Raw genomic sequence first — 25,137 nt, forward strand, 5'->3', positions numbered from 1 at the left:
TCATTCAATATTATTCAATGTAATTAATTAAATTTAATTTAAGGAATGTCACTGCAGCCCTATAAATAAATAACTATCAGGCATATCACCCTGGTCACATTAGCTCAGTCAGGAAGCTTTACTATGGAGTATGGGAGTCGGTGGTGCTTTATACGTCCCCGGTATGGGCCAAAGCGCTGTTGACCAAGAGGAATAGAAACATCTTGAAGAGGAGACAAAGGGCCGCACTTATAAGATCGTCTATGGCCTACAGAACTGTGTCGCGTGCAGCGCTGTGCATATTGACGGGTCTAGAGCAGAAATTGCTCAAAATTTTATGGAAAGGATGGGGGACGACAGGTAGAGGGATAAATGGAGTGTGTACGGAGAAGATAATTGGACGAAGAAGTTAGTAAATGACGCTTGTACGTAAAAGAAATACAAAAGACATATTGAACGATGCAACTGTTGACTGGGCACCTACGGGTGTATCGCAGGATGATCAACAAAGAGGTTCACTCCAGGTACTGGGATTGCGACACGGAAGTAGACGACGCGGAGCATGCGTTGTTTCACTGCCCTAGGTGGGTCCTCGATAGGACCGAACTGGAGAGCTATGTTGGCACGACATTGACGAGGGGAAATGTTATTGAGGAGGTAATTAAGAAAGAGGACAACTAGAATAAATTCCAGGCACTGTGCAGAAGAATTATGAAGGCGAGACAGAAACAGGAGATGGATGTATAAAGGAGAAGAAGAATAGGAACTTACAGAGATAGTAATGGATAAGATGTAGCGAAGGAAGCGTGGAAGTTAGGGCCAACCCTGAAGTAATGCCTAAAGGCAGTTCCGGGGTTGGTACCTGTACTACAAGAAGAGCGGTTAGAGGAGAGGTTTTTAGTCGGTATGGCAACCATCTGCTGAGTCCCACTTAACCCAATGACGCGGGTCACTGGGTATGCGTAATTTGCATTTTTCCCTCCTCGCGAAAAAAGGCATATCACCCTGGTAAGGTGAGCCAATGTTTATCTATACCTATTTTACTCTTCATTATAAATTCTCAAACCATACTACTATATCTTAGATTAACTGCTTACACTTTAATCAAAATGATACTGTTACAACTTTGCTTTAATGTTACTAAGTTCTTCTACAAATTTAATCAAACATTAAATTTATTTAATTTTTAGGTACTGCATGCTTAGCCCTGTCAGTGATAAAGAAATTTATCCTCTTTCCCCTTGACAAGATGAGCCTGACTATATAAATAACTATTCTTATTTGAGGCACAAATTTTAAAAAATGTCTGCCTATGCAAAACAGCGTCACCGCTATCACCGCCTTGCTCTGATGCTGATCAAAGCCTCCTTGATGAAGGGGCACTTTCCATACGGAAAGTTCCCCTTTCCTACGGAAATTTCTCGCCGCATCGATTAAATTCATGTCAATTGCCTCGTTCCCAAACTCATCCGCGAACAACGTGCTTAATTTACTCCCGTGCAACCCTCTCTCCAGCACCTCACTCGGATAGTTCATCTTTCATCATCAGGTAGTTCAGGTTGACCGAGTTGCCGGTCTTGGCGGCAGGCCCTATCTTCCCACCCTCGCTCTTCTGAAGGACGTTCATGGTTTCCCTGCTCGCCGTGACCAAATCTCTAGCCGCATCGCTGTCGGACCAGTAAATGCCCATTACCCCCTTCATCTTCCCCGTTTTCACCCTCTTTCCATCTACGTGCACCACTGTACTCATCTCCGATTCACTCTTTCCCTCTAACCATTTACCAGTCCTTACCCAGTCGTCTATGGTCAGGATGTTGTCTGGTACCTGCCATTCAGTTTCCATAAATCGAGTAACCTCCTCCTCTATTAACGTCAGGTAGTTATCCCGTCCCATAGGACCCCCAAGATCTATCGGTGAACATAGCCACTTGCTACTTCCGGAATCAAGTCTTTGACATCTTTATAAGGTAAATAACCATAACTCAACTCCCAATAACATTCCGCGCGCCAACTAACACTTATTCTCTCTCCTCCGATCTTCAGCAATCCGGTCCTGGCCTTCAGATATTTTTGTACACCGTGGCGGCAAGCCTTGGCCGTCAGGGCACGAATAGTGCAAGCCTTCACGTACAGACTACGCCTCAGATGCGGTGCGCAGATAAATATCAACATGTGTAGATTGTCCTCTAGTGCGCCGCTGCCCAAGTCACAACCGTCGCAGTGATCATGCGGGGGTAATTCATCGCGTCTCAACATAATAAGAAAGTCATCGTGCTCTTCCAACGCCTCGAGCCTATTCGTCACTGTAGAAGTGATCGAGGCTGCCGGCTTCACTCCTTTTTACGCCCTTGCTCTCCCCTTCCGTCGTGCCCTCCTTTGTTTTCTCCGCCCGGTTTGGGGGCGGGACTCTTCTCCTCTTGTGGTCTGCCCTCCACTTCTGATAGTTTCGTTAACAACTTCCCGATAGTAGGAGGCAATTTCTTTCCACCGCCCGATTCCTTCTCCACCACCACCTTTGCCCCCTCGGAAGTTCGGGTGCCAGTATCGGAACTTGTTTGAGGAATGGGAGCTGCCTTGTCCATCTCCTCTAGTGCAGCTAACTCCGCTGTCAACTGAACTATCTCCTCTAAGCGGTCCGCGTTGGGTAGGACACGAACTGTTTCTCCGTTCACCGTTTCCCGCCCGCTCGTGGATGCTTTCCAACTTCTTCAAGTTAGGCTCATCCCAAGAACGGCGAGTGTAGAGGGTTGTAATACTGATGGAGGCAGCTCTACCACGAGCGTTCAGTAGGACGGTTCTAGGTTCTAACACTCCACTATTTATTGATTTCCACACATCATGCCCTATCTCAAGTGTGCGTAGCTGATCCCATCATTGCGCTGTTTTTCTCGGCTGAGTCCACCGTCTTCTTTCTTCGAGTAGAAGATCGAACTTCACGACCCTCGCGATTAGATCTTTATCGATCTTTGTTGCTCTGAAGTACGTCGCGTAATTTGGATCCGCCACGAGGCCGGCTAAAAGGAAACATGCCATAACGTGGTCCTCAATTTTTATACCTACACTGGACAACTTATCGCACAGGTCCTGGATCCTTCCGCAGTATGTGGAGATATCTATGCTGGGGTTCTTCTCCATAGTTCTCAGTTCCGATGTCCATCGACGTGGACGTCTTCTAGTGCTTTCCAGCATTCCTTCGCTGTTTTCAAGGTCCTAATGTCCTCGAGATACTCGGGGCGAACATGCTGGAAAATGTATGCACGTGCTTTGTTGTCCATTTTCATGCAGTCTGGTCTCAACTTTTCTGCTGCCGTAAATCCTGGTTCTACTGCATCCCAGCAGCCCAGGAAAACCAACGAGGCTTCCGTCATCGTCTTCCAATATTCATAATTGCCCTTTCTCAGGATTGGGTTCATATCCTTGTCCACATCACCAACTCCCTCCTGGTCCACCATGGCGTGGACTCTTCTTGGATAGTTTCAGAAAACACACATAGCTCAAAAATAATAATATAATAATAATAGCGATCATACCAACGTAACATTTCTCAATAACTATTTCTTTTATTCACAATTGTCAAATCCTAATATGTTTCCGATTTTAACCATTACCGCTCGTTTATACATAAGCTCCAATGACTAACACTTTATTTCGATATTTATTACTCTTTCTAACTCACTTTAATCATTATATTATAAAAGAAATTTTTTTTTTTTTTTTTTTGGATGACGCAAATCCCATCAATACCAATGATTCATCCACTTTCTCTGTGACAGAATAATACTGCTAAACAAAATCACTGTTTCAATTTAATTCCCAATTTCTAGTCCGACATATGCATTTCTTATTAACGCTTATTATTACATAACCCAACCACGACAACAGCTATTTTTATAATAAATATTTGTCGGGTTTGGAATTTTGGGCCAACAACTCTTCACGTGGATTAGCCATCGTTTCACAAAGCCGAGATTATATTTACACGTATATACAAGACTATCACAAAGCTTAACAAATAATAAGTTTGATGAACAATGAAGTTAGTGAATAATAAATTATACGAATAATTAAGTTTAACAGATAATAAGTCTAATGAATAATAAGTTTAACGAATAGTAAGTGTAATGAATAATATGATTTACGAATAAGAAGTTTAATGAACACTATTAACAATGTTTTTGGGTTCAAACGAATCCACGGTCAACGGGATAACTCTTTACTAAGCGTAAACTAATCTTAGGCGCAAAATACGATTGTTGAAAATGCTCGATGTGTCACTCTCCAAGGCAATCGCACGAATGCCAGTGTCACGTAAAATAACAAAATAAAAAAAAGGAATTTGAGGTAAAAAATAAAAAAAAAGAAAACTTTATTTTTTTTCTAACATCAATACACTTTACAATCTACTTCCGAACTCTAGGCGTGACTTTCTAAGACTGACTCTTATGATTTTACTTTCGATCGGATCCGATTACTTTCTTTTGTCGTCCCTCAACATCCCCACCGTCCATGCATTTGCTAGGCGTCCGCGATCGTTACCACGTGCTCTTTCTTCTAGACCCTTCGGTGGAAGGACCGTTGGGATGTTGATGGTTCATTAGACACTTCAGCGATATACATTGTCGCCGAGTGTCGCCACATCTTTATCTCTATCGTCAGTCCGTCGGATTTGAAGTATGCCGGTCGTGACATACCCCCCTGGTTAGATTGATCTTGGTCCTCTAAGATCGTAGTAGAATGGAGTTATTTAAATGTAGATCAAAGGATATGTTTACGCTTTTTTTTTCAGGGATCGCTATGAATTGATTTTCTGCATGTGATGGTACAAAAGTTATTTCGTTAATCTTAAATATAGCAATTTTACAATATTTGTTAGTGTTCGAGAAGCTAATAATTTCAGAGGCGTAATCATGTTGTAGTTTTCGATCGTGAATTGGTTGGGTTTGTTTACAAAGCGTAATTCCTATCCCGTGAATTTAAGGCAACTAATTAAGGGTATTGTTACTAGTGCTAGGGTCAGCATTATCCTGAAAAAAGTACGCTTTCAATCGGTTACCATGTATCTTTTTCTTAGCATTGTCGATAGAAATAATGTAATAAGGAGTTTTCACATCGTTAATCCTGTAGGGTCCTAACCATTCAATGTCCAACTTATCTCTTTTATGGTCGTTGTGAATTAAAACAAAGTCTCCTTTCCTAAACACAGTCTGAGTTTTAACAATCTTTCTTTCTTGGTCCCGCTTGTATCGTTGTTTATTCTGAATAAGTGTTTTGTGAGCTGTTTCCCAATATTTATTCAACTGTTTTTGTCAAAGTGAGTACATATCATCATAGGTAAGTGTGGGAAATTTGGATATTGCGGAAGGTAAGTTAGCTTTTCGCCCAAAGGTCAATTCAAAGGGAGAGAATCCTGTTCCTTCATGTTTCGCGGTGTTGTACCCTAAACAAATGAAATTAAGTACTTCATCCCATTCTTTGTCATTGTCGTGTAATGCAGTACGAATTAAATCTTTAACTGAGGCATGCGTTCTTTCGAGGGATCCGTTACTTTGTGGGTGAAATGAAGTTGTTTTGATGTGTTTGATTTTAAAAGGTTCTTCAAATTTCGTCATTAAATCACTAACAAAATTTTGTCCCTGATCTGTTAGGATCGTTTTTGGTGCCGAAAATATGTAAATATAGTGTTCAATAAGCGCGTTAATTATGGATTCAGTTCGTTGCGTTTTAAGGGGAACTAGTATCAGATATTTCGTAAGTTCATCGTGTATTGAAAGTATGTATTGGTTTCCGCGTTTGGTTTTCGTCATCGGTCCTATGATGTCCATAGCGATTTTGTCGTTAGGGTTAAGTGGCGTGTCTGAGATTTGTGGGGATTCTTTGGGTCTGATACGTGTTAGTTTCTCCTTTTGACATGTGTCGCATGTTTTCACAAAGTTTTCTACTCTTTCTAAAAGTCCGGAAATTTTGAATTTATCCTTGATCCGTTGATACGTTTTCTGTATCCCTAAATGTCCTACGGTGTCGTTATGGTTTTCCTTTATTGCTTGTATTATTTCGTTTTCGTCTAGTTTTAAGATGGGATTAAGTGCATAAGTAATTTTCTTGTACGTGTCGTTAAAATATATTAGCATGAGTTTAATCTGTGTTTTCTCTAATTCAGTGAAATCGTTATTTCCTATGCCGATTTTTGTTGTATCTTTAAGAATTTTGTAAAGTCTTCTGATCCAAAGTGTCTCGTCGTATTCTCCTAAGTCGTTTCGAGTTAATTGGTAAAATGTTTGGTCATTTGGTTTAATTTCTAAGAGTTTCGGATTCTCGTTGTTGTCTTTCCATGCGTTGAATGAATTAGTGTGATCAATTACTAGGTCGAGGTTAACTACTTCGTCGCGAGTTACTGCGTGAACTCTAGATAAAGCGTCTGCAGCTGTGTTATCTTTATCCTTTGTATATTCGATTTCATAGTCATATTCTTCGAGTCTAAGTCTCCAACGAATCAGTCTGCTAGAAGGGTCTTTGCAATTGTGTAGCCACTTAAGAGCTTGGTGGTCGGTTCGAATAATGAACAAATAATGAAAAACGGTCCTAACAAATATTGTCTTAATCTTTTCACGGCCCATAAGATGGCTAAGAGTTCCTTTTCTGTCGTGGTATAGTTTCGTTCGGGTGGATTCAGTGTTCTTGAAATGTAACAACAAGGATGACCGTCTTGCGACAGTATTGCTCCTAGTCCTTCGTTACTTGCGTCGGTAGTTAAGGTAAAGGTTTTGTTAAAGTCTGGATAAGCTAATATTGGGAAATTACAGAGTTTGTCTTTTAAAGTATCAAAGCTAATCTGGTGTTTGTCAGTCCAATGGAATGGTGTGTCCTTTTTTGTTAAGTCTGTAAGGCTTTTCGCGATTTTGGAAAAGTTTCGAATAAATTTGCGATAATAACCTGCTAAACCTAAGAATGATTTCACGTCCGTGGCATTGCGGGGTAATCGAAAGTTTTTTACAGCGTCTAATTTCTTGGGGTTTGGTTTGACTCCTTAGGATGAAACTACATGGCCTAAGTATTCTAATTCCGGTTGTACGAATTCACATTTGTCCGGTTGCAATTTAAGTCCTAATTCTCTGAGTCTCTGAAATACTATCGTGAGGTTTTCGTTATGTTCTTGAATCGTTTTTCCGAATATCACTATGTCATCCAAATAAACAAAGCAGTATTTTCCTACAAGTCCAGCCAAGGCTCTGTCCATTAATCTTTGAAAGGTAGCGGGTGCGTTTTTAAGTCCGAATGGCATTCGATTGAAATGAAAATGCCCTTGCGGTGTCGAAAAAGCGGTATATTTTTTAGATTTCTCGTTCATTGGAATTTGATGGAATCCTGAGGATAAATCAAGTGCCGAAAAGAATTTTGCGTTTCCTAGTTGTGTTAAAATGTCGTCTATATCAGGTAAAGGGTAAGCGTCTTGTTCTGTGAGTTCATTTAGTTTCCTGAAATCGATAACTATCCTCCATTTCTGTTTTCCTGAGGCGTCTAATTTTTTCGGAACTACCCATACCGGAGAGTTATAAGGAGATTCGGATTCTTCTATAATATTTTTCTTCAACATGTCTCCTATTTGTCTATACGTCTATACGATCGTGTGTTAATAATTTTGTCTTTGGTTAACGAAATTGTGTACTGAGTTAAATTAGTACAGGGTAAAAGATCGGTTTCTAAATTAAAGATGTCAATATAATGAAGGATAATCTTTTCGATGGATTCACGGATTGGTTTTTCAATGTGATCTGTTCTCATTAGGCTTTTTAGTTTTGATACGTTGGAAAAGTCATGAGAATTTTGAATATTGCTAGAAATTTCAACGTTTTGCTCACCAGTGTTGATAAAACATACTTTAGTTGGTTTGCCTTCCAAATAGATTGTTTGAACTCTGTTTTCTCCAGGAGTCAAATGTATTGGTTTCTGAAATAAAATGGTTTTGTCGTTTAATCGGATTTTGTCATTGGATATTGAATAGTTGTACTTCTCTAAACATGGTAGCCCAATGATTCCGTCTTCGATAATAGGGAAATTCGTCTATTCTCTCGCGTACTATTCTTCGCTCTTCCTCGCTAAGCCTGTAAGGGCTTCTCTGCACGGTGACGTTGGGATCAATTAGCCGTATTTCCAACTGGCCCGTACTGACGCGAGTACGCGGGAAACCCGTAATGAATGATTCTTTAAATTTTTCGAGAACAGAGATTAATCGATCTTTATCGTTACCGATCACATCAGTGTCAACCTCGTTAATGTTGACCGCATCTTCCGCGACTTTACCACAAGCCTTAACGACCTTTGTTTTACAAATAACGAGGCTATTTTGCGTGATATTTACGTCGAATCCCTGGCTCAAAATCTCGCGACCAATCATGATGTCGTATTTTAGGTAATCGTCAGCAAGGACATGAAAAACTATCTCCAATGTAAGACCGTTAATACAAACAGTGGACAAAATCTGAAGTGTACTCTTAATACAAGTATTCCCGATCCCCCGCATCACTACCACATCGGTTATTCTTTTACCCGAAAATTTCGAGGCTAGGGACTCTTTGATTAACGAACACTCGGCCCCAGAATCAAAGTAAAATGGATACGACTCACCCAGATGGCTTAATCTACCAGCCGGAGCTTCCACTACACAGGAGTCGATCCGGCGTTCGTCAATGGAATCGTAGTTTCTTTTCCGCGATGATGGGCAATTAGGCGCGATATGTCCCTCCTCGTGGCATTTGAAGCAGGTCACCTTCGACGATGCGACTGATCGTTTTTCCTTCGGGTTTCGTATATCCTGCTCCTTCCCCGTTTGTGTTTGCAGGCGAGACTCCGTTCTCCTATGTCCGTGAGCACCACAGCGGTAGCACTTAATCCGAGGAACTGATAGCCTGCTTCGTTTAGCTTCAGGTTCCGTTAGTGAATTTCTTGGCGAAAATGTCGGTTGATCGTTGTAAGGGAGAATCCTCATTTCATCATGAAATTGGTCCTCCGTCCTAATATTATTCGCGAGCGTTAGTCGCCGAAAGCGTCGATCTTGTGAACTCAGTATATAAAGGGCGAGGGCATTGATCACTTCGGGCATCGTTAGATCTTGCAACTTCATCTGCAGCATGGAGCGGAGGCGACTACCGTACGCTCCCGGGGATTCAGTCTCCGACGGTCGTTCTCTGGATATCCTTATTAACGCCGAAGCGGCTGTCTCTCTGCCACCAAAACGCGAAAGAAATTGTTCCTTAAACGTTGGCCAGGTAAGCTTTCCACCGCGCACCATTTGTGAAAGCCAATGCGCAGCAGAACCCCTTAGGGCGCGATTTAGAGCGGAAAGTAACGCACTATCTTGCATCGGGTGGTCTTTCAAAATCAGAGGTCTCTCAGCATGAGAGCACCACGCGGATGGATCGGCGCCCGCGCCTTCGGGGTCAAAACGTGGTAACGTTGCATCCTTAGATTCCGTATTCGGTCTTTGCTCCCCCGGTTTGTGCGCTAGCGTCTGAATTAACTCGCGCATAAGGACCATTTGCTCTTGTAGCACTTTAAACGGTTCTAATCCCACTTCTGATGTCGGATCACGATTCGAATTTTGGGTGCGCGACGACTCTTCATGTGGACTAGCCATCGTTTCACAAAGCCGAGATTTTATTTACACGTATATACAGGTCTATCACTAAGCTTAACAAATAATAAGTACAACTAATAATAAGTCTAACAAACACTAAGCCTAATGAATAATACGATCTACGAATAATTAAATTAAATAATACTATTAGCAATGTTTGAGTTCAAACGAATCCACGGTCACCGGGATAACTCCTTACTAAGCGAAACTAACTTAGACGCAAATGCGATCGTCGAAAATGCTCGACGTATCACTCTCCAAGGCAATCGCAAGAATGCCAGCCTCGTGGAGATTTTTCTCCCTGTACGATTGCATTTTGTTTTCTATACCCGTTTGGAAGCATCGAGAAGGTTCCAAACGCCGTTGCTAGGCACACTCGTTGGAAGCATCGAGAAAGTTCCAAACGCCGTTGCTAGGCAGTTTCTGCCTGGAGTTTTGATTACTAATACAATGTATGTCCCATTGCATCGGCACCTCCGAGGCAACATCACACGTGGCTCGGCCCGCTCTCGAGGCCGCATGCCGCCACAACCACATTTCTCGGAAAACACATACAATCACTCCAGACCTCCGTTAGATAAAACATCCATCCCGTGACCGTGGCTACGTTCAGCGACCGATTGTCACCTCGAACCCAATCTCGCTTATTACAAATCTTAAGCAATTACAACTATAATAAAATCTAGGCTAAGGTACTAGAGGATGTTCCCAAAATTTCCAAGGAAAGGTCTTCGATAATAGGGAAATTGTTCGGTACTATGTGAAAAATGTGATTTTGTCCAAAAATTCGTTTCGTTACGTATTCGTTAGTTTCGTATTTGTCTCGTCCCATAGAAAATTTTTGTTTAGGCCCTATTTGTATCGCGTTGACAGTTTTGTTACGTTTCACCAGGTTTATCCCTGCTCCTGTGTCGACCAGAAATACTCGCTCTTCGGTTCGGGTTGACAAAGGTATTGCGAGTAATCTTCCCGTGGCGATGTTGACTCGTATGTCTCGTACGGTTTGTCCATCTCCTGGTTCGATGTTGTTTCCTGTATTTCGTCCCATTCCTGGACTGCCTGAATCCTTGCGGGTGGTCGATCGCGCTGGCTCGGTGGTAGAAAATTTTGACACTTGTTGGCAATGTGTCCCAGCTTTCCGCACTTGAAGCACTTCATCTGCGCGCGTTCAGCAGGTGATCTATTTTCTACTTGGTTAAATGTAGCAGGTTTCTGAGCTACTGGCGTGTTAGGCGATCTTGATGGTACATTAGATCGTCTTACCTGCATATGCTGGTTGTCGGGGCGATTACTAACCGAAGGTAAGCGATTACATGACCAATTAGGTTGTCGTTCTTCTCGCAAGTAGCGTTCTACATCGGCTGCCTTTTTTTCAGCTTCCGGAAGATTCAGGGGTTCACTGCTTAATAGTATTCGCCCTATGTCGCGTCTGAGTCCCTTTAGGTACACACGAACAGTCTTCTTCGTGATTTCTTCAGTCATAGTTTTACGTGTTAGTGGTTGTGGGTACTCATTGGTTACTGCGTACAGTAAACGGTTGAGTATTCTTCTAAACCGAATATTAAAACTTTGCACTGATTCCTCGCGTCCCTGTCTCAACTCTCGTAATTGTTCTTGGTACTCATCCGAAGTCACTTGTGCTGCTAAGTTATTTCTCAGTGCGTCGTACAGATCACTGTAACACTCAATAGGAATGTTGCGAATACTTTGGGCTGCTTTCCCCACGATTTTTTCCACTTTTATTGCTTTTAGCAATAGATCTGCTCCATACAGCGATCCTTCATACTTCTCACTTCTTTGATGAAGTCTTCAACTCCTACATCATCATCTCCGTTGAGCGTTGGGATGTAGCGTATTGCATCCTTAGCTCGTAGAGTGGGAGGAGCGGGCGGAAAATAGCCTCTTTCTTCCACCTCGGGTTGTTCGATGTCGAGGTGGACAGGTGGGGTGTCTGGAGCTGCTAACCCTGGGAGTTTGCGTGCTTTTGCCATATTCACGGTGCGATTGATTGCTGTCGACGCACTTTCATTGTCTTCGGTGATAATGGAAGCAAATTCATCGGTCGCAGGGGATCCGAACCCAGTCCGTAGCGCTGCGACGGTTTTTCCGAGATTCTCGATTTCTGCTGCCCTGTGTCTGTTCTCTTCGTCATTTTGCATAGACAAACGTAACATTTCCTCTCGTAAAAGGGCAATGTTCTCGTTCTGTTTTTGAATACTGTCCCATATTGCTCGCAACATTGGGTCAGTTGAGGTTGAAGTTTGAGATTCGTTTGCCTTAGACATTATTGCGCTGATTTATAATTTTCAGAAGAAGACGAGTCTTGGCTACTGAAGCTAAATTTTCTTTCACGGTAACGTACAAAGGAATTCAGTTTACCTTTTATTGTTACTTCACTTGGTTCGTGATAGTTACTTTGTTGTTGCGGATGACCGTAGTCCCAAATAATTCGATCTTCCGTAGATGATGAATGTCTTTTGGTTTCCGAACAAACACTTTTCACTATCCTGGCAGGATCGCCAAAATGTCACGTAAAATAACAAAATAAAAAAAAGGAATTTGAGGTAAAAAATAAAAAAAAAGAAAACTTTATTTTTTTTCTAACATCAATACACTTTACAATCTACTTCCGAACTCTAGGCGTGACTTTCTAAGACTGACTCTTATGATTTTACTTTCGATCGGATCCGATTACTTTCTTTTGTCGTCCCTCAACATCCCCACCGTCCATGCATTTGCTAGGCGTCCGCGATCGTTACCACGTGCTCTTTCTTCTAGAACCTTCGGTGGAAGGACCGTTGGGATGTTGATGGTTCATTAGGCACTTCAGCGATATACATTGTCGCCGAGTGCCGCCACATCTTTATCTCTGTCGTCAGTCCGTCGGATTTGAAGTATGCCGGTCGTGACAAGAGCATAGTTGTCGCCAAGCAGCGAGCTCTAGAAACGTCGATTTTTGACCGCAAGCTAATCTATTAGAATAAGTACCAAACTTATTTATTAATTTTCTATATAGCGATCAATTTATTGTGATCCCATTAATCTTACAATACCTTACTATACTTTAACTACAGCTTTTTTCTACAACTATCAATTTATTATCTTTATTATATTTATTATATATGTCGGAGATAAGAGGACACCGGTGCCTTCCCTCTGAAACCTCGGGAAAGTCCATAAAAATATTGTAATTAAAATCTACAGTTGTAATTAAACGATTTGTCGTCATTCTACCCAATTGTATTTGTTTGAGACTTGTGACAATGAGCTTGGGTTCAAGGCGACAATTAGTCGCCGAACGTAGCCGCGGTCAACGGGACGAACTCTCCATCTAACAAAGGCATTGAGTAACCCTATAGCTCTCCTTAAAAGAAAGATTTGTAGCGACACGTGGCGGTAAACATTCCAACGGTTTCTGTCCCGTAGCTCGCCACACGCAGATCCTATTCTCCGGGCAGGATGTTTACCAGATGCCGACGCGTCTCCGCAGTACGTGATCGGCTAGCCCGAGGACCGTTATAAACACTAATATCTAGTTACCTAAAATCCGTCAACAGATACACAGTCTTTGTCCCAGTTACAGGAAGACAGGAGAGACCTATTTTTCCACGAACGACGTCTCCCACTAGCAACCTTCCCTCAAGGGCGGCTAGCATCCTTTTCTAACTACCGATATGGAGATTGGCCAATTAGCAGCAACGTCAATTTCCCTTACTTACCGAACGTAGGATATCCCCGACGAATCCGATGATCTCGTGTCCTTAGACACACCCCGTCATGGTTTTCCTCTGAGGTATCACCGGGACGGAAAGTAATTCTCTCTTGCGATCTCATCAACACAAAAGATTAACTCCTTACGGTTAGAGAATATTAACACAGTATCCAACTTAGATTTTTACGAGTGCGTACGACTACCGTCCCATTGTCCGCGGATTCGTTATTTAACCTAGGATCATTGTCATTAGTTTCTCGAGTATCTAATTACCACAGTTACTTGCCCGGTTCTATGGTAATCGTATTTGCACTAGCCAATATCTTCTCTGTTGCATAACGACGACGTGTAATCCAAACGAAGATTCGCTTCGCGCCCCTAACCCTAATTCTAATGTAAACCCGACATATATAAAACACTATATTTTGTAAATATCTGTATAGTAAAATAGTCTGTCCACTATCTTGTTTGCTAAGACCACTTCGTCAACGTTGGATTATTTGTTATGGCGTCACAAATTTTTCCTTGATTTTCCAGTTTCTTGTTGCCGTCTTGACTGTTTCGGTAGTATCTGGTTCAGTATTCCATAAGTATTCACTTTACTTTGGTAGTAGGTTTCTTGTAACTGCGTCGGCTTTAATGTATATCTTCCGATGCGAGTAACGAGCTTCTTATTATTATCAATTTCTATTCCAAGATGGTTTACAACATTCTTCCCCTTTTTAGGTTATGATTGGTTACCTCGGTATTTATTACCTTCGATATCTTCATACCGTCGTATATTATGTTTTGCAAAGTTGGATCCGTAGCCCATTCTCGTGGAGTTCCTGCGTGCACATTTCCTTTAACGATGATTGGTTGCATACAAATCTCGTTAACTTATAAGATACCTTTTCTTGTTTGCTAAGACCATTCCGTCGGTGTTGAATAGTTTGTTATAATGTCACTAATTTTTGACTTTCCAATTTTCTCACGTCTTCTCGATCATTCCAGTAATATCAACTTCGATTCTTCGTACACATTTACTCCAATTTAGTAGTTGGTTTCTCATCACTGCGTTGACCCTTGTATAAACTTCTTCGATGTGAGTAGTAAATTATCGTTGTCACTCACTTAACCTATCTTAGATATTTCTTAATTCTTCCTGCATTTATTAATTGATTTTATTTCTTCTTATTAAAGTCCGCTATGTCAACGCTGAGTTATTTCGTTATAATGTCATCAATTTTCTTGATTTTTTTCGGTTTTATTTTCCATTAACGAACTGTAAGTTTGTTGTCGAGCATCAATTATTGATTGTTGTGCTTCGTTTAGTTTAATTGAAATATAATTGTAAATTTTTAATACCATTATTTTCTTCCATATATATTAAGGCAATTGAGGTTAGTTTATCCATTCGTTTCTGCTGACAGTCGCATATTATGTTCTACGGAGTGGGTCCACAGTTTGTTTCTGCGAAATTCCTGCTTGTACGTTTCCTTCTACGATAATTAATTGTGCACTAGGTGCTTTTAACTTTCACTGCATGATTCGATAAGCACTGTCACACTTCCTTAGGCACAATATTGTTATAAACATTTAGTAATATTATGTTTTGTATGGAAACAATTAAAGTTAATTCCTACATTTGTTTCAGCTGGCTGTCGTAGATTATGTTCTACGGGTATGAACAAATAACCTATCTTCGCACATACACTTCCTTCTACGATGAGTAATTGTTCACGAGGTATTTTCCACTTCCACTGTTTTGTAATTATTTTATTGAATTACACATTTTATATTTAAGTAATAGTTAGAGCACGCATAGTAATTTTCCTTTTTCCTTTTAGGTTACCACTATCTGCAGTATTCGACAAGCAGTATTGTTCCATATACTACCGTACTACGTTGTCTCTTGAAATCGTACTTGTGGTCTGTTTCGATTGTGTTAGTTTTAACTTGTTCCAGTGTATTGTTCGTGGAATCCCTTTTACTTTAATCTTGACGTTTCGTGTGTGGATTCTGACAATAGTGCCTGGTTTATTGAAGTGTGTTAATATGCCTAGGTGTTTTATATATTTTATATCTAGTTGTATATAAGATATATTTTGTTTATTGTGGTTTTGTATGTCCATATTTGCTGTATATTAAATTGCTTGATATTTTCTGTTTGTTATAAAGATGTGTATTCCTATCCTTCCATTCCTTTTTCCTTTCCTTTGAATTATTCATGAAGTTATTACGAGATTTGATTAAATTGTCGAATTGTAGGTTATCCTTATTGAATATTGTATTATGTCGTGATTTATTAAGTATTTTGCGTGTCACTTTTGGTTAATTGGTTCTTCATAATTTATCCTTAGTCGAATTATGAAATTATAGGTTATGTTGTACTCTTTATATTTACTATTTCGTTAGAGTACCTACTGTTACGACCGTTCGCGGAGAGACGCGGTCGCTAGGAAAACGCGTCAGCGAGAGGCGTAAATTCTCGCTACGATTATGTTAAACGACGCCGCGAAATAGTCGTTCCCCTGTTTCGGTTAAGATAACAGAGGTGGTTTAATGAATGTAACACTGTATTAACAGGTTAACATAGAATAATATATTTTACAATAATATGATGAATATGTTACAGAAATTTGACTCGACTTTGCGATATCTCTAGATAAATTCGTTTGCTCGTCAGATTTGTCGAAGTGTCACGTTAGACTCGTCAGAAGGAACTGAACGCCCTTCGATTATTCCTTTGTCTCATTTGGAAGACGACCCCCACTATGCTCGGGTCACGCCACCGCTCGCGCCTATGATCACGTATGCCTCTTCTAGTATGAAAAACGTAACGGTCAAAAATCGACGTTTCTAGAGCTCGCTGCTTGGCGACAACTATGCTCTTGTCACGACCGGCATACTTCAAATCCGACGGACTGACGATAGAGATAAAGATGTGGCGACACTCGGCGACAATGTATATCGCTGAAGTGCCTAATGAACCATCAACATCCCAACGGTCCTTCCACCGAAGGTTCTAGAAGAAAGAGCACGTGGCAACGATCGCGTACGCCTAGCAAATGTATGGACGGTGGGGATGTTGAGGGATGACAAAAGAAAGTAATCGGATCCGATCGAAAGTAAAATCATAAGAGTCAGTCTTAGAAAGTCACGCCTAGAGTTCGGAAGTAGATTGTAAAGTGTATTGATGTTAGAAAAAAATAAAGTTTTCTTTTTTTATTTTTTACCTCAAATTCCTTTTTTATTTTGTTATTTTACGTGACACTCTCGTCGATACATTGTATATGATCCGGCGGGCAGATAAGACGGTCTGCCTGCGACGTTGTAGGACCGCGAGCGACGGTTAGAAAATACAGCCTGTGGTAAGCCTCGTGGCGTAACACCTATTTTAACTTTATTATCTCTTATTTGCCCTCTTATACTAATTCTCTATATATGACTACATTTAATTAAACATTTATTTAAACAATTTCCATTTTCGTTGTATCGTGTGTTCGTTTTGGATATTCGAATTGTCCCTCGCGTTTTTTTTATATTGCGGTTTTCCGTTTTTTCGTTACGGCACGTGCGTAGCTCGGGACGTGACATCCCCCCCCCCCTCTCTTGGGGTTCAAATTTCCGAAGGAAATTTGACTGATCGCATCCCTGAGCTCGTTCGGAGCGGATGTAGTGACTGTTGGTAGTTGCTTTATTGTACCGGTCGGTGTGATTGATATTCCTCGTAATCCTTATAATATAGAATTCATCAATCGTTGGAACGCGCTGGTGCGTTTTTCAATATATCTGTTCCCTCCAGCGTCTCGCCTGGAAGATGAAATCTGTCTTGATTTTTCTGTATCAGTGCTTCAACGTTTCTTCTTTCTTCTATGTTTAAATGTTCCAGTCGCAACAATTCCATTATTTTGTCGAACCCTGTTTCTTTAGATACTGAAATATTGTTGCACGTAGTATGAGAGAGCGAAGTGGGAATTGTAAATTCTTTAATTACCATTGTAGGTATGGTCAATTCGTAATCCCTCAATGTGGTATTAATTACTTTTAGATAACCCCGTCCCTTATGATTTCTCACAAACGCGTTTCCGAAATAGACTCCCTTAATCTGTTCAATTTTAGGAATAAATCCCTCGTTTGCCTCCGGATTTTCAATATTTATTGCACGTGGTACCGAACTTCGTTTCGGCACAATTATTGTATCGAACGGGCTGTAAATACTTTCCCATTTAATGTGTTTTTGCTCGTAATGCAGACGAGCTTTGCGTCCTGTAAAAATTCGGATCCTAAGATTCCGTCTTGATCGATCAGCAATGATTCATCAACTACATGAAAAGTAACTGAATGGCCCGCAACCTGTATTATTGTCTGCCCTAGGGTGACCAGGCTCGTTGCCGAAATTCCTCGAAATTCAATTGATTCTTGCTCGTTGATGGTGGCTGAATCGGGTAAGGCAGGCTTCTTGATGATATTGATTTCTGATCCGGAGTCAAAAAGTAAATTTGTTTTAGTTTTAAAATCTGGGGAGACTATTCGTGCAGTTGGAGTATTTGGGGAATCGTTTGGGTTTATATATATTCGTTTCCCTTGCAAGCTACTAAAGCTTGCTTCCCTTTACATCTTACGATAGCGTTTGTCATAAACCGTATTATGTTAATCGCCCGAACGAGTAAAAATTAGCTTTCGCCATTAATCCTATCGACACAAATAAATCTTACCCTACTAGACATTTGTAAAACTTATCCGATTAGAAGCTCGAGTATTTACTATATCTACATATATATATTTATTGTACACGACCATATACTATTTCTATATTTGTATCCGACGATACTTGTAACCGACATTGTAACACCTTTAATCGACAAAATCGAATAAATTATAACATATTTACATCAATATAACTCAATCGGACGAAATAAATATATTTGTCAATATCAATTGTCTATTCCGAATAACTTTAATCCTCTCCGTGCCAGTACTCCTGCGCATAGCAGGTTAGCCGAAAAGTGGAATTCATTTGCCAGTTGCATTAAACGTTAGTTAACGCTACCCAATAAACGTAAAATTAGTGGATAAACTCTTACGAAGTTCAGAAAATCACGACAGACGAAGGTATAAGGATTTGTTTTCCTACAGCCAAGAAGGTGCTTACAGAGGCACTTCCAGACTGGGAATACAATCTAGTAGTTATCAAAAATCCACGACAGACGAAGGTACAAAGATTTTTTTTCCTACAGCCATGAAGGTGCTTACAGGGGCACTTCCAGACTGGGAATTCAATCTAGTAATTACCAAAAGACACGACAGACGAACAATACCCATCACACACTAACACTTCTCGCTTAAAGAAAATAATAATAATAATATAACAATTTTTTAATAAAGAAGAAAGGAGAAGAAAATAATAATAATAAAGAAAAAAATTTTGAGATAGTCCTTAGACTGTTTCTGGTGGCAGCAACTACCGTATTAATCGGAAATCTAAATCAACATTTCATATACAATAATATCATTTCAATTTTCCCTTCCGATTAAATTAAATTAAACGGAAAATAAATTAAACAAAATTTTAAATTTAATTTGATTAAATTAAACAAAGCCTACACATTAAGAACGTAACAGTGGCCACATCCTGATTGAGATTAGTGAGCAAAGGACGGCCTGCGGGACGGCGGAGAGGCTGAAGGCTGCGTGCGGTCAGGAAGTGGAGATCGTACCGCTCCTGAATAGGACGACGATAGAGATCAAGAACATCGACCCTCTATCCACCAGGGAATGTTTGATCGGGGATATTTGCAGGGATCTGCAGAAACGCAGTTTGCAATCGTCTCGGTGCCTGCTAATAGTATTCAGCGGGGGGACGCCTCAGTCTGAATTAGAACAGGGTGGATTGTTGCCAGTGCTAAGGTACTGCAAAGCATCATTAGATGTTATAGGTGCCACGACATCGGGCATGTGGTGGCGAAATGTAAAACCGTGGAGCCGGGCATGCAAAACTGCCGTAGATATGGGTTAACTGACCATAAATTGAGCGACTGTAAAAATGAGTCGCGATGTTCTTGGTGTATGAAGTATTATGGAGCCAACGTTGGGCACGTCAGAGGCTCTTTGGCGTGCCCAGTAGTAAAGAGATATAATAGTCAGAGAGGACGGTGTAGAAGACCTGCGGTCATTAAATTCAGAGAAAGGAACAGGGCGACCCTGTTCAAGGCGATAGAGCTGAGAAAAAGCGGGAGAACGAGTTGACGCGTTGAATGGGGTCTGGCCGAAGTAATGTTTATTTAATGGTACCGCCGGTAACATGAACGCCGCGTCTGCGTGGAGATTTGTCCCTTGGACGCGGCGTCCATGGCTAAACGGGGTTGTTTGTTTTTGTGCCAAATGTATTGGTCCTCAGTCTTATGGAGTCGATGAATAGATATGGCTTTAGTAAGTGACACTCCGTTAATCACACTTTGCTAAGTTTTTCTTTAGCGAAGTCTGTCACACCCTGGCCTTGACTTCTCAACTCGGTCCATTGTCTCATATGGTCTTTCTGTAATCTGCTTCTGGTCTTCTCTATGTCCTCGGAAAAAGCCGGTCAATTTATCCTCAGGGAGTTTGCAATTTTCCTTAATTTTTGTTCTGTTCTGTCGTCTATTAAACTGGATGCTGCTGGATCCAGCGAGTTCTTCATTTTAATAGCGTTCATTAGAATGCGGAGCTTCACAATATGCTCAAATCTCGGTAACCCTAATCCTCCATTGGTTTTGGGTGTGTAGAAGAACCAAAATGCGGTTGAGAGCGTTAGGTGAAGAATCCCTTTGACTTCCTGCCTGACTTCAATGTCGAGTAACTTTAATATTCCCTCGCAAGATGGATTTATTAATAGGCTATAGATATAGTGAGGGAATATATAGCTTAAGAGAAGTTCTATGTTTTGGCCTGGCTTTAATGACAATTGCCTCGTTCTCTTTATCGTGCTCAGAATTTCTGGCATGATAATCCCACATCTTAGGCCCTTCCATGGTCCCATCTTTGCATCCAGGTACCTGAAGCCCTCTTCACGTTCAATATTAGATATTTTTTTGATTTCCGCTTCTATCTCTGGGTCCCTGACGTACCAGGTGTTCTTCTTTGAGACCACCTGAAACGCCAAGAATTTCTCACCAGAGATACTCATTCCCAGGCTCTTTAGGTAATCCTGAACCATGGACAGTTGTTCTTGGGCTTCTCTTTTGTCCTTGCCGAACAACACAATGTCGTCAGCGAAGGCCAATCTAGGGACCTTATTTCTCTCATTAATTTGTATGCCCTCAGTCTTTTCTTCTGCTGCCTCCAGCAGCGGCTCCAGACACAAGTTAAATAGTACTAGCGACAAGGGATCACCCTGTTTAACTCCCCCGAGGATTTCGATCACGACCCCTGCTCCATTCTTCGCTTTGATCTTGATCTTGCCATTTTTGTACATGTTTTGTATTAGTTCGATCAGCGGGGTCGAGATACCTTTTCTTGACAGACAAGGTTTAATCGCCGAGTGGAGCACCGTATCAAACGCTTTTGAGATGTCCATTATTATGTAGACACCTCCTTTCTCCTTTTTACTGTGATCAACGGCTGCGTTTAGGAGTTGTACATTTACTTTACATTCGTTTTCGGAGGTGAAGCCCTTCTGTCTTATATTTTGTACGATATTCCTCCTTATCTTCCCATCGAGAATTGAAAAGACAATTCTGCCGAGCATAAGGCTTATAGTTATAGGTAGCCAATTCTCGGCCTTCCTTGCATCCTTGTTTGGTTTAGATATTAGTGTTCTTCTATTATCTCTCCAACTCTCTGAGAAGTGAGAAGTAAAATAAAGGGTGTTGTATAACAGCGTCAATACTGTGAGCAGGCACGGATTAACAGATGTTTATTTTGCAAGCCGTCCGGACCCGCGGCTGTTTTGTTTCTTATTTTCTTGGCCCACTCACTTATTTCCTCGGCGATTATTGGTGGAAACTATTCCTGAATAAAATCTCCTGAGATACATCCTACCGGTATTGGAGAGTTTGATGGCCCGATTTTGACCCATAAATCTTTGTAAAGGTTTTCCACCTCTTTTGCTTCAGGAGATTGTACGGCTGGTTCCAAGTAGGCCAAATCGTTATTAGCAATAACGTTGGCTAACTTCCTCGGACACTCCTTAAATATATCTTGACAACGTGCGTAAAGATGCCTTCGACTTCGGTTTCTGTTTTTTTTTGTTTTTATTTATCGTTCTTTTGTTTCCTCTTTGATCTTTGTTTTGGAGCTTTTTTATTTCTTCATCCTTTGCATTATTTCTTATTAACGCTCTATATAGAGACGTGTCGACAAATTCATTAATTTTCATCGCCAAAATTTCTTTATTTCATCTCACACCTTCTTTTTCGTTAGATATTTCTCGTGTGGGAGTGGTCACTTCGAGGTTTTTTCTATTTCTTTTCTCAGACTGCGCAGCCATTCACGAATCGATTCTTCGCTTACTTCATCATTCTCTATTCCTGCTGGCGCACAGCCTGGATCAACGGGATCGCATTCTCCCTCTGTCTCCTGGGCACCCTCTTAAGTGCTTGCGTCCTCATTACTTATCTTCAACTTTTTTCTTTTGTTCTTAATTTGTTCTACTGTTTTACTGGTGAGGACCTTACTTATTTCCAGATTTCGATATTTGTGATCTTTATAAATTTGATCAAGCTCTTTCAGGAGGGTTACTTCTTCTACCGTCCATATTTTATTGTTTATATTTGGGAGGTCCGTTCCCTTCCTTTTCTCTCTCTACGCGGCTTTGGTATGAGAATTACTCCATTTCCTTCTAAATAAATAAATAAATAAACATATAAGTAATTATCAATAAATAAATATATTATTTCTCAACCGTTTAAAAGCAAGTTGCACGTCTGTATAGAGCTACGCGACACATTCATAATAATTGTGTTTGTTTCGCTTCTTGTAACGTCAAGTTCCTTTAAATTTTCAATAGTCTCAGGCGTTATGACCCCTTTGCTTCCTAATACCACCTGTAAAATGGCTCCTTCATCGACGCCACACTTGTCCTTTAACATATTCAAGCATGGGAAGTATTTGTCGATCTTCTGTTTTGCAGCTTTTTGGAGATAATCTTTGTTCTCGTAGCGAACAGTTACGTCGACTATGAGAATCCGTCCCTCGTTTCTCACCGCGAAGACCGGTTTGTATCGATCATCTCCATCTTTGATTGTAGGTTAGACGAACACTTCATTTTGGACCTGTAACTTTATTGCGAGGAGAGTTTTTACCTCGTCATGCCTCTTGCTTCTTAGTCTTTTTGTGTGTTGACACAGCCCTAAAATGTGCTAGGGTTTCGGGCTGGGCATGACATCTTCTGCACATAACGTTTATCCTTTTATCCGCCTGGATAAACGCCCTGACGACGAAAGAGCGGAAGACGAAGTTATAATTCAAATAATAAATCGGCTTGCCGATCTAACGGGTTTTTACCGTGAAAAAAGGGTTTGAAACGCCTAAAAAATAAGGGAATCCGTTCCTTTGATGACAGTTGACGACATGGCTATGAAAAGGATTATGAGATGGAATGATTGAACAAATTCTTGGATAACACACAAATTTAATTTGAAAATAAATAACTCAAATATTGCCTCGGACGCAGTGCTTCTCGTTCCTGGAAGCGACTTGAGCTTCAAAATAATGATGCCGTTAATTGGGGACAAGGTTGCTTGTGCGGTCTGCGAGAAAAGGGAAGTCCGCCTCTTTTTTATGACGTTGAGCGACATGGACAAGCACCTTAGCCTACACCATGTAGATGCCCGCATTTAGTGGGGATGTACACATTGCGGAAGGAGTTTCCCGAAGCTTCATGGAGTAAGGTGCCACATACCGAAGTGTAGTGGCACAAGTCAAAGTAATGAAGGATCGTATAATATAAGTGTGAAGCTTGCCCCATGAGTTTCGGGACTCAAAGAAGGCTTCCACCCTCAAGAGAAAAAAAAAGGTTTACGCAATATTTACCGAATAAACCTGATAAATTCTAATGTTCTAACAAAGTATGTTGTAAATGGACTTCCTTATTTGGGAAAAAGCGAAAAGGCCCTGCTTTAAACGGTAGAATTTTGTAAGAAAACAAAATTTGGGGTAGATATAGCAGACCAAATGGCAAAAAAATATAGCGTGAAGTCGAGATCAAGAAGATGGCTACTTCAAGTATTTTTAATATTTTAGATTTAGCTGGCATAAATGGCTGGATTTTATATAAGGAAACCACAGGTGAGCAGATACCCAGAACAGATTTTATATTTCTATTAGCAGATGAATTTGACGCTGACGATGAAAAATCACGGATAGAACATAAAGCATTTAAGATCCAAAGTACGTCATAGGACTCACTTTATTCACGCAAATGATGTCAGATAGGGTACTGTAATAATAATAAGGCCACCACCATTTGCAATCTTTGTTAAAAATATTTATGCGGAAAATTCACGCAGAAGAAAGTTTACGTTTGTAAGAAATGTGACGAATAATTTTGTACCTAATAATTTAAGTTTATATTTATATGTCGGAGATGAAAGAACACCGGAGCCTTTGGAATTTTGGATAATCCCGCAACATTGTAACCTAGAGTCTACTATAGCTGTAATTAAACAATTGTAGTTATTCAATCCGATTGTAATTGTTCGAGAGTTGTGATAATGAGCTTGGGCTCGAGGCGACAGTCAGTCGCCGAACGTAGCCGCGGTCACGGGATGAACGCTTTGTCTAACAAAGGCATGGAATAATTATATAGCTCTCCTTAAAAAGGAAATAGTTGTAACACTCGACAGTAAACATTCCAACGGTCTCTGTCCCGTAGCTCGCCACACGCAGACCCTATTCTTCGAGTAAGATGATTGCCAGATGTCGATGCGTCTCCGCAGTACATGTTCAGCTAGCCCGAGGGCCCGTTATAAATCTTAAGATTTAGTCAACTAAAGTCCTTCAAACAGACAAACAGTCTTTGTCCCAACTACGGGAAAATAGGGAAGACCTATTTTTCAACGAGCTGCGTCTCCCACTAGCAACTTTCCCTCGAGGGCGGCTATCTTTTTCTAACCAGCGATATGGAGATTAACCAATTAGCAGCAACGCCAATTTCCCTTACTTTCTGAACGAAGGTTGTCCTCGACGAATCCGATGATCTCGCGTCCTTAGACACACCCCATCATAGTTTTCCTCGGTGGCATCATCGAGACGGAGATGCATTCCTTTTTGCAATCTCATCGACGAGGATTAACGCCTTACGGTTCGTGAGTGTTACACGCTTGAGTTAGTGTATCGCGCAAGTAGATCTATCATCCCGTTGGCCGCGGATTCGTTATTGAACCTAAGACCAATATCACTAGTATCGCGAGTGTCCAACCGCCACGGTTGATTGTCAAGCCTGTACTATCCATACTCATGTTAGCAAATCGTCCCTTTGTTATACCGCGACGATGGCCAGTTCCAATGAAGATATGTCAAACGCCCACAACCCTATGGCCGTCACCTCTCCGACATATATATTCTCAAAGATCCAACAACTTCAATGTGATACAAGATTACGTATGTGGAATGACAAACTACGAATAAGTACGATCTGAGACTCGGTTTGTGTTGACGACTGTGATGATGTATCTTCTGTCGATTGACTGTTTTCGACATGTGGATTCTGCGACTTGACTTCTGATTCTTGCTGTTGCTTGAACTGTGTTTTAACTCGAGCTGGTTTTAACTGACTGTTCGCTCTTATGTTATTACAGAGGAAAGCACGGCATGGGTGTGCCCTTTGAACGAAGAAGGCGGTTTCGTTCACACT

The 25,137-nt window shown here is 40.9% G+C and overlaps 1 protein-coding gene and 2 long non-coding RNA genes across 3 annotated transcripts; 2 read left to right on the top strand and 1 right to left on the bottom strand.

Moving 5' to 3' along the window:
- The first annotated feature begins 45 nt into the window (after positions 1 to 45).
- On the top strand, positions 46 to 1,168 carry LOC126869010 (uncharacterized). Its single transcript, XR_007690805.1, has 2 exons — positions 46 to 387; positions 477 to 1,168. It is a non-coding gene; the product is annotated as an uncharacterized LOC126869010 (long non-coding RNA).
- A 10,190-nt stretch (positions 1,169 to 11,358) lies between these two features.
- On the bottom strand, positions 11,359 to 12,535 carry LOC126868996 (uncharacterized). Its single transcript, XM_050625067.1, has 2 exons — positions 11,990 to 12,535; positions 11,359 to 11,902 (listed from the first exon to the last, which is right to left on the bottom strand). The coding sequence occupies exon 2, from the start codon at positions 11,893 to 11,895 to the stop codon at positions 11,359 to 11,361; it is 537 nt and encodes a 178-aa protein (XP_050481024.1). The 5' UTR covers positions 11,896 to 11,902; positions 11,990 to 12,535.
- A 1,024-nt stretch (positions 12,536 to 13,559) lies between these two features.
- On the top strand, positions 13,560 to 15,466 carry LOC126869005 (uncharacterized). Its single transcript, XR_007690782.1, has 2 exons — positions 13,560 to 14,406; positions 14,959 to 15,466. It is a non-coding gene; the product is annotated as an uncharacterized LOC126869005 (long non-coding RNA).
- Positions 15,467 to 25,137: the final 9,671 nt, after the last annotated feature.

Source organism: Bombus huntii, chromosome 8, assembly GCF_024542735.1.
Source record: "Bombus huntii isolate Logan2020A chromosome 8, iyBomHunt1.1, whole genome shotgun sequence".
NCBI lineage: Eukaryota > Metazoa > Arthropoda > Insecta > Hymenoptera > Apidae > Bombus > Bombus huntii.

Coding starts and splice junctions, on each gene's coding strand:
- LOC126868996 (XM_050625067.1), bottom strand. CDS start 11,895: ATGTCTAAGGCAAACGAATCTCAAACTTCAACCTCAACTGACCCAATG.